A 15178-nucleotide genomic window follows, 5' to 3' on the forward strand; every position below is an offset into this window, starting at 1 on the left:
CGGCTGTGTGCGGCGGCAGCGACGGCTTTGGTGCGGTGCTTGTATTCACGTAGCTCGCAGCTGTGCCGAAACGTGTTAGATCTGAAACTGCCGTGCCGCTTTAGTTGCTTTATGCTAAGTTAGGGTTTTATATCTCTAGGAGCACTTGCTCCCGTCGTCTCTGTGTGAGGGTCCTTGGGCTGGTGCGTTGATGTGGCCGCTGGTTGCTCGGTACCGCCTGTTGATGTGTGAATGTTATCCTAGACAGCGCCAGTGTGTAACGCTGATGGGTCAGGCTGATTTTACTTCGTTTATAGAACGGTTTGAGTTGGAAAGGGCTCTTAAAGGCCGTCTGTTCCCACTGGCTGCAGAGGGATACCCACAACTCCAGCAGTGCTCACAGCCCCGTCCCCTGACTGTGGCTGTCTGCAGGGATGGGGCGGCACCACCACCTCTCTGGGCACCCTGTGCCTCATCACCCCATTGTAAACAACTTCTTTCTTATATCCAATCTAAATCTCCCTTCTTTTAGTCTGAAACCATTTCCCCTTGTCCTGTCGCAACAGACAGTGCTGAAGAGTCCATCCTTTTCTTATAACCCTACCCTGGCTGGTTCTGTTTCAGTCCCACAGCTGAGGGCTTTTTGCAGCTTATGGCTTTGAGTTTCCCCCTGCCAGGCCAAGTGTGGGTGGAACAAGCCGAGCACAAGCACACGTGTGTCCTTTGTGAGCAGCTCCTCAGCTGTGCTGTAAGTGGATTGCAGTGCAGTCTTGGCAAGAGGACAGGAGCCGTGGTTGCCTTTGTGCCAGTGCCCATTTGTTTTGCTTTTGGCTTTAGAAGAGGCAAGGTGAGGTGTTACTTAGGAAGCGGTGATGAGCCTGGCTGGGCCCTCACTGTGATGGCTTGCATCTGCACATCAGTGCTGACTTTGCTCTGCACACTGTTCAGTCCCAGCAGCTCCATGCTTGTGTGATGGCTGCTGCCAGGTGTGTCCTGAGACCGCAGTAATGTGGGACCTTTTCCTGCATAAATAGGAGATAATGTTTTTGAAATCGGACAGGACAAGGCGACACGGTTTCAAACAAAGCGGGGAGATTTAGACTGTGTAGAAGAAAAAAGTTGTTTTTGCTGAGGGCGGTGAGTCACTGCACAGGGTGAGGTGCTCCGAGCACCGATGGAGCTGTGGACCGGCCCAGGTTAGAGCACTTCAGGAAGCAGCTGTTTTCCTCGGCGAAGGAAATAGAAACAAACAACAGGCGGAACCCCGCGCTCGCAGCCCCATCCCAGGCCGCGCCACCCCGCTGCCCGGTGACGTCTGCGTCAGCCAATCGGTGCCGAGCGGGGCAGAGGGCCGTTTGACCGGTGAGCGGCAACCGTCTCACCCAATCGGTTCGCGGCGCGGCTCGCTGCTGGCCAATAGAAGGAGGAGGCGGGCGCGAAGAGGCCGGTAGGAAGCGCGGGGCCGGGCCCGGCGTCGGCGGATTGAGGTGCGCGCTGAGCGTTAACTCCTGCCGGGCCGCTTCCCTCGTCGCTTTTTCGCCGTCCTGCGCCGCTGCGGTGAGCGGGGCTCTCCTTGCCGTCCCCGCGAGGCGCGGACTGTCCCGGTCCGGAGCTGAAAGAAGGAGGCGCTGGCCGCCGCCGAGGCGCGGTGCCCCGGGACGGATCGCTGAGCGCAAAGTGCCGGGCCGGGCAGAGCTCCGGAGCGGCTGCTGGGAGCGCAGCCATTGGGGGCGGCTCCGCAGCGAGCAGAAGTGAAACTGCCCGTGTTGTTGTCGCTTTCGATTCCCGGGCGGAGCGCGGCCATGGCTGCAGTCACGGAGGTGCAGACCCAGCTGTGTGGCAACTGGTAAAGGCCGGGACCTGGCGGCGGGGTGGGATGGAGTGGGTGATAACATCGCCTTGGGGTGCTACGAAATGTTAGAAGCCATGAGTCAACGAACAACTCTTTCTAGAAACTGTTTTTTCTTCCCCTTCCCTCTCCCCCTCCCCCCCTTCAAGTATTAATGGCTTATAAAGCAGTTTTTCCAACCATTACTTGAGTTCCTGAATTACCAGGCAGCTACCACAGCAGTCCAGTAAAAACAAAGGCTTGATTTGCAGTGAGGTAGACACAGAGGATGTGATTCAAAGCTTTTCTTGACACATGTTTTAAGGAGGCAGGGATGTAAAAATAGTATATACATGTTGATGTGGCATTTGTGTCTCTTTGATAAGCTAGCAATCTTCAGGAGCTCCAGCATTGGTCATAGTTTACTGATAACAGTGTAGTTTTCAGAAGTTGCATATTAAATACAAGCAGCTGAACAAACACGCGTTTTTTTTTTTTTTTTCTAAGAGAGACATTGAAATCTGAACAGTTTCTTGTAATGTTAGCCTAGTGCCAGAAGTTTCACACACTGCTGCTGGATCACACTGCTTTTCACTTACTGGTGCCTGACAAAGGAGAAAACTGCACACCTGCAGTGTTTTTCCTTTGTGGCAGAGAAGGACAAAAAGCAGTCGGCAGTGAAGGTAAAGATCCGGCATAACAGAGTTGGTTATTTAATTTTTCCAAGCAGAGCAGTATTGGACATCTTAGATCCAAGTTGTTTTTGGGAGGAAACTTTTATTTTTTCAGATAAGTCTGTTGAAGTTGGTGATAACCTGTGTATACTGCTATATTTTTCTTTCACAAGAGGAAATGGATCAACTTTGAACTTTTATGCTGCCTTAAGATAAATTGTGACCTCTGCACAATATATACATTCACAATGTGAACTACATAGGAACATGGTTGGGCTTGTCTTTCTCTTTAGTTTCTTGGCTCTCTAAACAGGAAAATTGTAGAAAACTTTCTTAGGAGTTTTTCTTTGTAAGCAATTACTTAAAATTGTTGTCAGGTTGTTTTCTGAGAAATTCTCTGTGATTTTCTCATAGCAAAAAGAATATTCCTGCTGCTAACTTCACCATTCATGAAATCCACTGTAGCAGAAATCTTGAAGTCTGCCATTATTGCAATGAATCAGTCCCAAAGGCTGAGATGAAGAACCACATTGATTCTGAACATGTGCAGGTGATAGCAACACTTCTCCCCTAAAGTTGCTGATTTCTGTGGCATCTGATCTAATGAGGTCTGTTTATTGTAGGTTACCTGCAAGTGCAGTATGAAGGTTGAAAAAAGCCTCTTGGAGGATCACGAGGTTGGTGTACCTTATATTTACACACACTTGGGAGATTCTGCAAAGTACTTCCAAATGCTGTTCCTAGAGTCCTTCTGTCAGCCAAGACCTGGATTCCAGTCTGCATCCCTTTTATTTAATGCTTTCTAAATTCAACTTCTCTGGAAGAAGCTGTGGGAAACTGCTTGCTCAAGCCTTCCTATCAAAGCATTATCTATGATAATTAGTAATTTGATCATTATTAGTGATCAAGATGAAAAATGGCAAAGAACCTCAGAAGTACAGAATACAATTATTAACTTAAAAAAATATATATATATCCATTCATGTTATTCATTTTTGTATCTGCTGCTATTGTTTTGAGTTTCAATAACTTGTGTCCAAACAGACATTTTTAAAAAACCTTGTGAAATAAACTGCCCTGGAGCATAGTGGGATTTTTTGGGTTACCGCATGCAGTTCTCTGCTGCCACACCAGCCTTGCTATAAATTCCTTTATTTATTTTCCTTCGGGCTCAGTGAAAGACAGCTCTGGAAGTGCCATGCAGATCTGCTTATTGGTGAGGAAATAAAACAGTTTTTGTCTTTGAAGATACATCCAGTCCAAAACACTGCAAGTAGTTTATGCTGGAGGTTTGTGAAGTACTTTTATTTGCAAAGTGGTGATGTGTTGTTGCAGCATCTTCAATTATAACATGTATTTAATACGTGTTTAGCTTCAGTGTAGGGTAAAGAGCGAGTGGGAAACGTGCTGCAAGTCTGCTCCCTGGTTTAACACACACTAATATGTCTTTTAAATGTGGTTGTGAAGAATGTTTCTTAAAAACTAACTTTAAAAAGCACTATGTAAATCAGCTGTTAAAGCATTCCAGATGTAAAAGGAATGCTTTGGATACTGGTAGTGCTTCAGCTGACAGCTTTCTGACTACACAGGTTATTCAATGTATCGTTCTTATGTTTCTTGTGTAGTATTTTATTTCAGGCTGCTCTTCAGTGTAGCTTTGTATCTAGCTAAAGAAACAATAGCAAGCTCAACTTAAGTAAAGTGAGAACCTCCATCTACCTTTGCCTCCGTCTTCCATGTGTGAAGAATAATCCCTTTTTCTTTTTTTAGACATTGGCGTGCCCTTTGCGTCCTGCAGTCTGCCAGCATTGTGACATCCAGCTTACTTTCAATAAGCTTCAGGATCATGAAAGTTACTGTGGAGCTAGGACTGAGATGTGTAATGGTTGTGGCCTTAACGTAATGGTAAAAGATCTGAAAGAGCATCCCCAAGTCTGTGGGAAAGAGGTGAAGCGAGTAAGCAAAACAGTGCCTCGCTTTGAGGGAGAGGATGCAGGTCTGCGTGCCCTTGGAGACATTAGAAACCAGCTAAGATCAGATAACTGTGCTGGGCCTTTGTGGAGAATGCCCAGGGCACTAGAAAGGCAGATCTATAGCAACTGTGCAGGAGACAGAACACTTAAGGACATTAGCAGAAGAAATGTTTCCAGAACACAAAGAAATCAAAATCAAGGTAAGGTATAGATGAAAGCAATAACTCATTTTTAATCTGATGTTTGCCTAGTGGTCCAAGTGAAAGATTTATGTGAAACTAAGTAAGAAAAGCTTGGAGGCAATGAGTGTGGCACTATGTGGAACAGAGCTGCAAAAGTATAAACCTAAATGGAGGACTTCTGAGATAGCTGGTGTGACGAAAGCCCAGTATATTGCCTGTGCTATCACCTCAAGAAGTATCTACCTTAAAAATGACACTGGAGTTGTTTACTCACTTCAAAATCTTTTGATTTTTATTTAGCAACTCCCCTCTTCCTTTAAGTAGAAGGCTTGGTAAGATCTGTATGTTGTTCACATGTATAGCACTGAGCATTTCTGCAGTAATAGCCTGTCTGGACATAGCTGAGACTATTATAAATGCCTCTGCTTGCTCATAAGCCTCTAATCTCCCACCTCCACGTGCAGAGAGTCGTGTCACATTTAAGACATGCCCTTTCCATGAGCTCTCTGCTGGACGTGTGCTCTGCTTTCTGTTGGGGTCACTCGGAGGGTTTAACACTGCAAAGTACTATGTTACAGTCTTTGCCATAGAAGACTGCCTGGCTTGCAGAAATAACTTCTGGGGTTAGTTAATGAAGCTAAATGCTTGGAGAACAGTAACTTGTCCACTTGTGCTGAATTATAAAGAATGTTCATAATAACATTTTCATACATGTGCAAGCTTTTTCTTCTGTATGTGTATAATCCCCATTTGTCAAATGTAGTATCATTAAAAGGAATTAGTTTTCCCACTCATATATTAAAGAGACAAGGTTGAAAAGTTCCAGCCTTCAGGAAGGAGTAGATGACAGTATTAGAATTGAACCTTGTTCACAAGGTAAGATACAGAACTTCTCTCCTTAGCTTGTGTAAGAGGAACAACTTTTTTCTTTTCTCCTCTTTTCGGTTGTTACAAACAAAAATAGGATGAATGTTTTTCTTCTTCCCCATTTTATACAGGGAGTGTCCTAGGCTTTGAAATACTGAATTCCATGAGTGTCCACATGTGAAATCCTCTTGGTTGAACTAGAATAATGTGCTTAAGTAATTGTTGCAGTTTTAACATTACCTAAAATTTATATTCGTCTTTTGAAGAGTATGGACTGGAGCAGCTGGAGAGAAATAAAAACACTAACTCACTTTATGAAGAGCAGAATGCCAATTTAGACCACATGTTGGCTCTTAGCCTTCAGAACGAGAATAATCCTCGCAATAATACTGCAGCAGAGATTCACAGGGATGTCTGGGAAAACCACTATGCCAAAGAGTTCGTGCCATCTTCTAGTCCCACTGAAACAGACAACTCAAATATCTTTCCTTATGACTCTTTACTGTCTTTGAACACTTCAAACCACATGAAACGTAAGTATAAATGCTGTTTTTTTTTTTTTTTTTTTTTAAGTTTGAGAGAGAAAGAGGATTCTTGGGATTCACAGTGTCAAAGATCATCTAAGTAGATCAAAGTGAAGCTCTTTGAGACTCCCTCTAAATAATTGTTAAATAATTGATAATAGCTTAAGCATGCCATTTCTTCCTTAAAATTTGTCTTCTGTTCCCTCAAAAAACAGTAATACCTCTTTGAACAGAAGTAAAGCAAGACAGCAGGGGAGAAAGGATTAAAAGGTGTAGTGGAGCTCTGACCTTGATACGTTCATCCAGAAATTCTTTTCAACTCATAACAGTTTAGAACAATACGAGGATAAGTACTGATATTATTCCAGGGATGACAAAATGCCTTCAGCTCTAAATTAAACACTGGTGTACCTTTAGAAACAAAAACACCAAAAACCCACTGTGCTCATCAGTGGTTAGGGATTCTTAACAAACTTCCTTGCTGCCTTCCCATCATGTTTATTCAACATCTGCAAGAGACCTGAAGTGCCAATTTAAATCCCATTTTCCCTTTCAAATTATCTGAGACTTTAGTAGGCTTTTGTACCAATCACTGACCCCAAACCATTGTTCTCTCTCTGGGTGATACGGATTTACTTGCAAAATTCAACAAGTGGGATTACAGTAACTGTTACCTTAGCATTTGCGTTGGGTGCTGTTCTGTGCTACAGAACAGGAGTTGATTGCTTAGGAATTTTGAATCTAAGTTGATCCAAATGCAGCCAGGCTCCTTATGGTAGAGGATATAACCATTATTGCTTTGCAGGTGATGAGATCATGTTGCCGTGTGAGTTTTGTGAGGAGCTCTACCCTGCTGAAGATCTGATTCTTCATCAGGTTTAGTACTTCTTTGTATTGTATCTAGGAGCTTGCAGTTAAGACTTGTTTGTTACTGTGACTGAACAAAGGTGCAGTGTTTGCTCAGTGATACAGTTAAAGTCTAGTAATTTTATCTTTGCTCAGCATTAATTTTAAACCCCCTGTGTGCTAAATGAGATAGCTAACTTTTCTGTGTCGCTTGCTTAACAGACAGGTTGTAACCCAGCAAGTGCCTTTGCCTCCTTCAGTAAAAGAAGTTCTCTGGATCCACAAAAATATGACGATCTGCATAATAGTGGTTTCAACAGCTGTAGGTCTGATTATTCATCCTGGTATCCAGCTGTCCAGGAAGAAGGAAACATTATCATTCCCTGTGAATTTTGTGGCATCCAACTAGAAGAGGAGATACTTTTTCATCATCAGGTAATAAATGGAGCTCAATCTGTGCTGTCATGTCCGGTTCAAGAAGTTTGCCAAGTTCTGTGTCCTTCTGGAGTGGAATATTTTGGGAACCCCTGTAACTGTCCCCTCTATCAGACCTTCCTAAATAAAGCCTATTGGAACAGCCAAGCTGTTGTGGTATGCTGGGGCTCCTAGTGGGGGGAAAAAAGAACAATTGCTTTGAAAGGTCTTGTGAAAACTAAAGAAAGGGCCATGAGATTACACAATATGAATGTTTGATTTGCATGTGGAAGTTACACTGAAACCAGGCTGTATGAATCACAGCTGAGCTGGGAGTGGAGCACAAAGCTGTAACCTGTGTAGGTAAGGAAAGAGGTAAGCAACTGTTGTCAGAGTGATACTGGGAACTTGATCAGACCTACAGTGACAGTACTTCCAGGCTGCTTGCCGCATGCTTGGGACTTGCTCTGAGTCATCTCTAGGTGTGAGGCAGAACACTGAGGAACAGTGCTTGTTGGTTGGCTGGCGGCAATACCCGAGGTGCAGGGTGGCTGTATTTGGCAGCTCTGGCTGGTGATGGCAGTTCCATTTTTTCCTTAGGGCCTGTGATAGCAAGTAACTGTTCCTAAGTTGTGTGTGTAAGAGAAAGTGTGGGTGTCAGCAAGCCAGTATCTGCCTCTTCTTTAATTAAAAAAAAAAAAAAAAAAAAAAGGCAACCCTAATAACCTTAATCTTGTTGAAGGGCAATGTGCTGCAATGTTTTTACAAGAATAAATTTGAATGACCTGCCATTTAAATACTCAAATAATGGTTTGCTTTAGGATCAATGTGACTTGCGCCCAGCCACAGCCAACCCAGCAGACAACTTTCCATCACAGCAGCCACCATCTCCTCGAGACAACAGAGAGAGAAGAGAATCACCAGAGCTGGCTCGGAGGCGAATCAGGCATCAAGGTGTGGGCAAAACAGACTTGAATGTGTTGCTTTTCTTCTCACTTGCAGGAACATTGTTTTGTTCCAAGCTGAATAGATGTTCTTAGACTTTTCTGTCTCCAAAATGTAAGCATTCTACCTTCTACCACTGTTCTAGTTCTGTGCAAGAAAGATTAAATGTCTGAAACACAGTATCCTGAGAAATCTCTTTTCTGAAGTCCTATACTGCTTGAATGGAAGTTAGGTGTAGTTCTGCTACCTGAATGGATGTTGCACGTACTTTCCTATTAAGTTCCCCTTGTTTTTTTCCCTCAGGAGATGTTTTTCCTCAGTGCATAGAAGACTTCAGGCAGCAGAGGCTCAATTGTCCTGCTGGAGGAAACAGGGCACTGAGTAATGCAGCAAATGCCAGGAATGCACCACTGACCTCTTCTGGTACCATGAGAACTGGTGATGCCCTGAACTCGAGAGGGAAGCCGAGGAAGGTGGCTGGTAATGAAGGAAGGCTGAAGAACAGAGGTGCAGGTGAACCTGCTGGTGGGGCAACACCACGTGTGAGACCTGCTCAGAACCTTCATTCAGAAACCTTCTCATCCAGCTTGTCCAGAACTGCTCCAGTCCAACCAAGGTAATACCTTGCTTGCAGAGGTGCTGTCTTTAGTTTCAAGCAGCTGCTCTAGGCCTGCCCTAAACAGTGAGGGAACTGTGGTGCTGCAAAGGCAGAAATCATAGTGCCTTCATGACTCAACACTTACTTTCTTTGCTGCTTAATCTACCTTGAATTATCACTAGGTTGAATCACACGTGATTTTTTTTATTTTAAATCCACTGTACACGTGTGTTACTGAAATGCCTAGGGGCAACTGAATAGAGGGGTTGGTTCTTCTGCTACAAAAATAACTGCCTTAATATTCAGAAGAATGGAGGGCTTCTTCCTAGAACTTCTAAATTTCCCGTGTGGAGGGACTGCTTATTCAGCAGTGAGAGAGCTGAAGTCAGTAGACTTGCTTCATCTGAAAGAATCCCTGCTTTTCTTCTACAGCATCAGAAGTGAAGGAGGAAGGAATTCAGGGATGTCAGATGTGGCAGTTGGTTTCAGGAACAGGAAGGTGAAGGTAAGGCAGCCAGAACCTGACAGGGGGGCTGGTGCTTTGCTCTATGTCCTGCACTGCTTCAGAGTACAACAGATAGCTCTTCAGTCTTTCAGTGTACAAATGTTACAAAGCATTTAGGTGCTCCTGACTTGTTTGCTGCTTGGTTGGCTCATTCTGCTGAATGGGACTGCTGAGGAAGAGCAAATGTTTCCTAGCAGTTAGCCCTCAAGTCGGTGCCTAGGTGAGATGGATACATTTGCCTCATTTTGTGATGACTGTGCTGGGATGATGAGCTACTTGCAGTCCTTCCTGCTTCAGCAAGGCTTTTATCAATAGTTTTTTAGCTAATACCTTTTGAAAGCAACTTTTTTTTTTTTTATCCCCCCTCCCTTTTAGGCAAAGCCCCAGAGCCCTGAGTCTGGCTATCCAGAGGAAGAGTGATCCACCACATATGAAAAACTTATCTAGCACTCTACGCACTGCACTATGCACTATAGTACTTATTTATCTGAATGCAAGTAATTGCTATATTGCCATGTCACTGAAAACTTTATATGAATTTAAATTTTTATGGGCAGTGATCATTTTATATATGTATTTTTTAATCTGTGAGTGTATACTACAGGTTTCTACTTCTGTGATCAACACTAGCAACTTCCTAAGATCTGTATTTGCTAATATGCTTCTACTTAGGGAACCACATCATCCCTGTTTCCATACTAGCTTTTTGCAGCATCCGCTGAAGAGAATTTCTTTTGTCATACTCATCTCTAGGCATGTTTCCTGCTTGCTCAGTGCTAGTTATTCTGAAGGCAGCAATGCTATGAAGAAAAGCAAAGCAAGTTCTCAGCCAGGACTCGGTGAGGGACAAGGGGGAAGCAGAACCCTCTGTGCAATGCTCTGTGCTGGCATATGGGGGAACCCAGTGCTGTGAGAAGGGCTGGTCTGTGGGCACATTGAATCGAGCTGTTTGGAGTAGCGAGCAGCTGAAAAGAGGGGGACAAGGTGCTACTGCTACCTTGCAGCTTCCTGTTGTACCTTAGCAGCTCTGGGTGGACCCTGCAGCACAGAAAGGCAGCTGCACATTCCAGTTTGTTACCTGGAGGGCTGAGGGCATAGGGGATCATGACTTCTTTAGTGGATGAGCTCTAATCCCAGGATTGTGTGGTAAAATGCTTTTTAATGCTGTATTAGTCAATGCTTTTTAAAACTCCTTGTAATAAATTTATCTAATGTTATCCTGAAACATTGTGCACTGAAAATCTTAATTTAAGTGGTATTACACCCTCACAGAGCACTTGCAAACCCTTCTGCAGTAACTTTTATCACCACAGGCTCAACAATGCCAATTCATCAATGTATGTTCTATGAGTATTACCTGCAGGGCTTTGTCAATTTGCTTTATGAGAGCTGTTAGCATCCCTTCTGTTTGGCACAGCATAAGGGAATTGGTGATGCACAGACTGCAGTAGGCAGGCCTTAGATAACAGCTTTAGACTGATGCCCACAGTCACTGTGCACAGCAGTTGGTATTAGCAGCAATAATTAGCTTTGCTGTTGTAGGGTATGGCAGCAGGAGCATGCAAGAGAGAGGACGAGAGGTGGCTGAAGTGGTCTCAGTTCTAAAACAAAGACGTGTTGTGAACGCTTCCACCACATGTAAGCATTTGCTTATACAGGAGAAGAAAGGTATTAAAAACAGGTGGTCACCAACCTTGCACTACCATTTCTGGGAAAAATTGCTAAGATAAAGGAAGCTAAGCTGGCTCTTCTGTTGTGTGACAAAGGTTGGAGGGCGCCTTAGTTCAAACAGCATGAAAAAAAACCACAGAGCTGACACCATGATTTACAGCACTATTTCTCATGCTTGAGAAATAATGCAAACTATCTCAACTAAGAGAAGTATTAGCAATCATTTTACTTTACCTTTTGTACAAAATACTTTCATTCCAGATGAAAGTAAATACAAATTACAGTGGATTAACCTATAAAAGTGGACTTTAAAGCAGAAAGCCTACAACTTCATTTCTAGTAGTTCTAATCCTCTTCATCAAGGCAGCATCATCATTGGAGATTACTTTAATTTCCAGCCCCAAATAAGGACACAATACATCTAGAGGGATGTTAAGAATCTCCTTTATGCAAGTGTACACTGTATGGCCAAGAGCACTTAACAGGTTAATGCTGTGTACGGTACCAAGATGGACACACACCAAGCTAGAACTAATACCCAGCTTCAGAGTTTTTCCATTGTTTAGTATAACTTTACATTCTGAGTATATATAAAAAAATCACAAACCAATCTTTGTTTTGACAAACAAGCCTATTACAGACAATCTCAAGTTCATTTAAAGCACAAGAAAGTAATGATGATTAGAAAAGCTTTAATTAAAAGGCCATTTGTGCTACAGTCAAACCACCGCAGCACTTCCCTCCTCATAACTTAAAAACAAACAACTTGTCCTCTTGAAGGGATTACACCATTCTTCAGAAAAAAAACAAAGTCAGTGAAGGTTATTTATTCATGTGACAATTTTCCTGTATAAGAAGCTTCATTTACACAGCAAGGTGTAAACAGCATTGACTAAGTTTGTTATTTGTATTCATAAATAATTAATTGTAATAAATATGTATCAAGTAACTTTACAGCAGACTTTTCAGGGCCAAGATGCAGATATGTTCCTTTCAAATGTGCTCTTTGGAAGGAAAAACAGACAATAGCAGCAGTTATCTTACAGCTGTAATCAGAGCCTCGGAAACCATTGGCATACTGAGTTCTCAAACACCTGCACGTGAGGTATTTGCAAGTCCACTTGAAGTACTGAGGGCCTGAAATGGGAGATTTAAAACCAACACAGAAATTGCAATTCAGTCATCAGAAAGAAACCCCAAACATCTCATTGTCAGCAACAACAGTTCTGTCATGAAAGTCAGATGATGCTCTTCACAATTCCTTGTGGCACCTGTCTGAGAATGCACATCTGAAATGGGAACAAAATGGCTCCAGCCACTTGTTCTGCTCAGTTTTCCCCTTGATCACTGTAAGCTCAGTGTGTTTGCCTTTATTCTGACTAACTTCTCAGCTACATGTATGCTTCTACCAGGAAATGGACAAGATTCAGGAGTAAATATTCTTACATGTACCTGTTCCTTTGAAAAGGGACATATGCCATAGAAGGGAACACAGCTTTCCTAACCACAGGAGTTGGAGACTCTGTATGCCAACAACTATCTCTACAACTGTTGCACACACATTTTTCCATTCGCTCACAGAAGAACAAGAATGTACACATTTGTTTAGGCTTTCTCTCTCTTACTCGCACATGATCTTCCAAGTACCACACACTCATCATTCCCAATATTCACAGTAATATACAATAAATACAGCTTTTTCAATTCCCATTACCACTGACAAGCCAAATTAGTGTATGCTGTCTTCTAAAGAGACAAATAATACCCACCTTGAAGCACAGTTACACACACCATCATAGACCTTTCATGTGGTTGATGTGCACTAAGCACATCGGAAGAAAAATAAATAACTTGTAGCTCAGTACTGGCACTTAACTTACATATAGCACCGAGCCGAGTAGCACAGCAGTAATTTCAGTATTTCTCTTCAGTTCTTCAGCACGCAGGTAATTCTCACTTGGGTCTGGCTCAAAGTGATTAACAAAGCAGTGCCTCAATTTTAAATGCACCCATTACAGTGCAACACTGTTTTTACATGAGCAAAGATGTGCAGGCTGATGGGCTGTTTTGAAACCACTGCAGAATGTACCTTGTGACACACCAAAGCTTTTTCTCTCTCTCCATAGCCTACCAAGATCTGTGAACATACAATAGAAGCTCTACCTTACAAACAAGCAACTTTGTGCCTTGCCCCTCACCTTACACTCCCTTTTCAAGTGCCACATTTCTAGGATAACTTGCTCTCAGAGACAATCATTTTTGAATACAAATGAGTTAAGAGTTTCACTCAGTGCTCGCCAGGCCACCCTGCAGTACTGTGCCCAGTTCTGGTCTCCCCAAGTCACAACAGACGAGGACTGGAAAGGGTGCAAAGTTGGTCCACAAAGACCATCAGAGGGCTGAAGATCTGCCTTAGAGAAGAGCCCAAAGGAGTCAGGTCTTTTCACCCCAGAGGAGACATTCAGGCAGGACCTCACCACTATTCCAGTACTGAGAGGGTGGCTGTAGAGAGGTGGAGGCTCTCTCCTCAGGAGGAGCCACATGGAGAGGGCTAGGACAACAGGTACAAGCTGCACTGGGAGAGGTTTCATCTTGATATAAGAGAAGAATATTTTACAGTGAGAACAATCACTCACTGGTACAACTTCCCTCCAAAGGCACGGGAGCATCTTCAGCAGTGGATGGCCAGGGCACCACAGGACATCTCAGCCAGGCTCCCTGCCCCCACAGCAGGGCAGGAGGTCCCTCCAACCTGGGCTGCTCCAAGTCCGACTGTGATTCTGATTATTCTGAAAGCTTGTTTGGAAAGAGGATAGAGTCACAGATTATAAGCTCACATCTTAAGCCATACAGAGAGAAGCCATTTTGTTTCTGCTAATATTTTAATTACAATGAAGAAATTATTTGTTACTAAGCAAAGGAAACATTCAAGAACATCTAGGGCAAGAACGCCACTGAGTTATGTTCCTTTCCATGGTTCTTTCACTTATAAACTTTCCTAATCAGAAGAGTCAAGCTGAAACCCCACGTGAATTGTGGCAGCTACCTGTGTGCTTGCTTGAAGTTAAAAAGTTACAAGAAAACGGTGGAAATGTAAACATGCATTTTGGCAGCGTGTTTTCTGCACTAAAACCCAAGAAGTGCCAGAAGCCCTGCGTGTCCTGCAGCTGGGAGAGAGGCAGCGCTGTGCCCAGCTCTGGCTGGCAACCAGCAGCAATCTGCTCCCACGCCAGATTCCTTCCACTCTGTATTCAGAAATGGTTCACAGGAGAGAGATCTGCGAGCCTTTACCTCGGAATTCTCTCAGCCTCAGAACATCCTCACTTAGTGTGTTCGCGTGGGTAATATCATTCTGAATTAGAAAATTAGAAATGTACATGTTTAAAGGTTTTCAAAATTAAATTATACACAAACTGGTCTTTACTAAACTATCCTACAAATATTCCACAAACAAGGAAGCAAAATAACCAGTCCACCACAAAATCTACAAATACAAAATGTAAGTCTTCCAGTAATTATTGTAACGGGAACAAAAGTTCACAAAATAAATTAACCTCCAGCCATCACACAGTGTTACAGGAGGTGTCTTTATGCGAATGGAAGGGTTTCCAACATCAGCAGTCATGAAACAATCCAGAGCCACCTCGAGGCATCCCCCGTCCTGCTCAGCCACTGAGAGGATCCTCCCGGTAGTGGATGGCGTATCGCAGCTTCTCCAGCATGATGTCCAGTGATGAGTACTGAGGAAGTTTGATCATGAACATGCACGTTTCCACACGGATGTACCGAGAGTCCGGAGAACCTGAGGGGAAAGAAGTGCCAGGAGTCTGAATGCACCCGCTGCTTTTTGCCTTGTTCCTCAAAAGCATCCCTCCCTATGCTTGATACTAACAAATATCAAAAGAACAAAATTCTCCTTAACGGATCCTCTGGAAGCTTAAGGAGTGCTGTACCTCTGCACAGCTCTGAGGCTGATTTCTGACAGTTCCATCACTTTAAAAGCATACAAGACAAATACCTGCCTTCTAGAGACTGAAGATGTGCGAAGCAGTTCAAATTTTCATTATAACTTTTGCAGAATTACATGTTTTAAAAACAGCCACAATTATACGCCTCTTGCAGCAATTATTTGCACTTTAGATCATTCTTTAATTAAAAAAGGAGGAACTGAG

General features: G+C 43.4%; 2 protein-coding genes across 8 annotated transcripts in view; one reads left to right on the forward strand and one right to left on the reverse strand.

Annotated features, from left to right (window-relative positions):
- The first annotated feature begins 1400 nt into the window (after positions 1-1400).
- Positions 1401-10560, forward strand: TRAFD1 (TRAF-type zinc finger domain containing 1). Of its 3 annotated transcripts, XM_019621053.3 has the most exons (11): positions 1401-1825; positions 2896-3031; positions 3105-3158; positions 4252-4654; positions 5770-6036; positions 6833-6903; positions 7096-7308; positions 8109-8241; positions 8536-8848; positions 9263-9335; positions 9711-10560. In XM_019621053.3, exons 1-11 carry the CDS (start codon positions 1782-1784, stop codon positions 9753-9755), a joined length of 1752 nt encoding a protein of 583 aa, XP_019476598.2. In that variant the 5' UTR covers positions 1401-1781; the 3' UTR covers positions 9756-10560. The 3 variants fall into 3 exon arrangements, with proteins under 3 accessions (XP_019476598.2, XP_085094882.1, XP_085094883.1); XM_085238756.1 differs by lacking the exon at positions 2896-3031 and having other exon boundaries at positions 1402-1825; XM_085238757.1 differs by lacking the exons at positions 1401-1825; positions 2896-3031; positions 3105-3158 and adding an exon at positions 3665-3697.
- Positions 10561-11433: 873 nt separating this feature from the next.
- HECTD4 (HECT domain E3 ubiquitin protein ligase 4) overlaps positions 11434-15178 on the reverse strand; it is a 67002-nt gene continuing 63257 nt past the window's right edge. For all 5 annotated transcript variants that reach the window (XM_085238734.1, XM_085238736.1, XM_085238733.1 and 2 more), the window contains exon 76: positions 11434-14808. In XM_085238734.1, the coding sequence (XP_085094860.1) occupies positions 14672-14808 (137 nt within the window). In that variant the 3' untranslated portion in view covers positions 11434-14671. The remainder of the gene's footprint in view (positions 14809-15178) is intronic.

Source organism: Meleagris gallopavo, chromosome 17 (assembly GCF_905368555.1).
Source record: "Meleagris gallopavo chromosome 17, MGAL_WU_HG_1.1, whole genome shotgun sequence".
Classification (NCBI taxonomy): domain Eukaryota; kingdom Metazoa; phylum Chordata; class Aves; order Galliformes; family Phasianidae; genus Meleagris; species Meleagris gallopavo.

What these genes read in the sequence shown, in the direction of transcription:
- TRAFD1 (XM_019621053.3), top strand. Translation starts at nt 1,782, where the DNA reads ATGGCTGCAGTCACGGAGGTGCAGACCCAGCTGTGTGGCAACTG. An exon ending in ACCCAGCTGTGTGGCAACTG is followed by an intron (nt 1,826 to 2,895) that starts GTAAAGGCCGGG and finishes ATTTTCTCATAG; the next exon opens with CAAAAAGAATATTCCTGCTG. An exon ending in AAGATCTGATTCTTCATCAG is followed by an intron (nt 6,904 to 7,095) that starts GTTTAGTACTTC and finishes CTTGCTTAACAG; the next exon opens with ACAGGTTGTAACCCAGCAAG.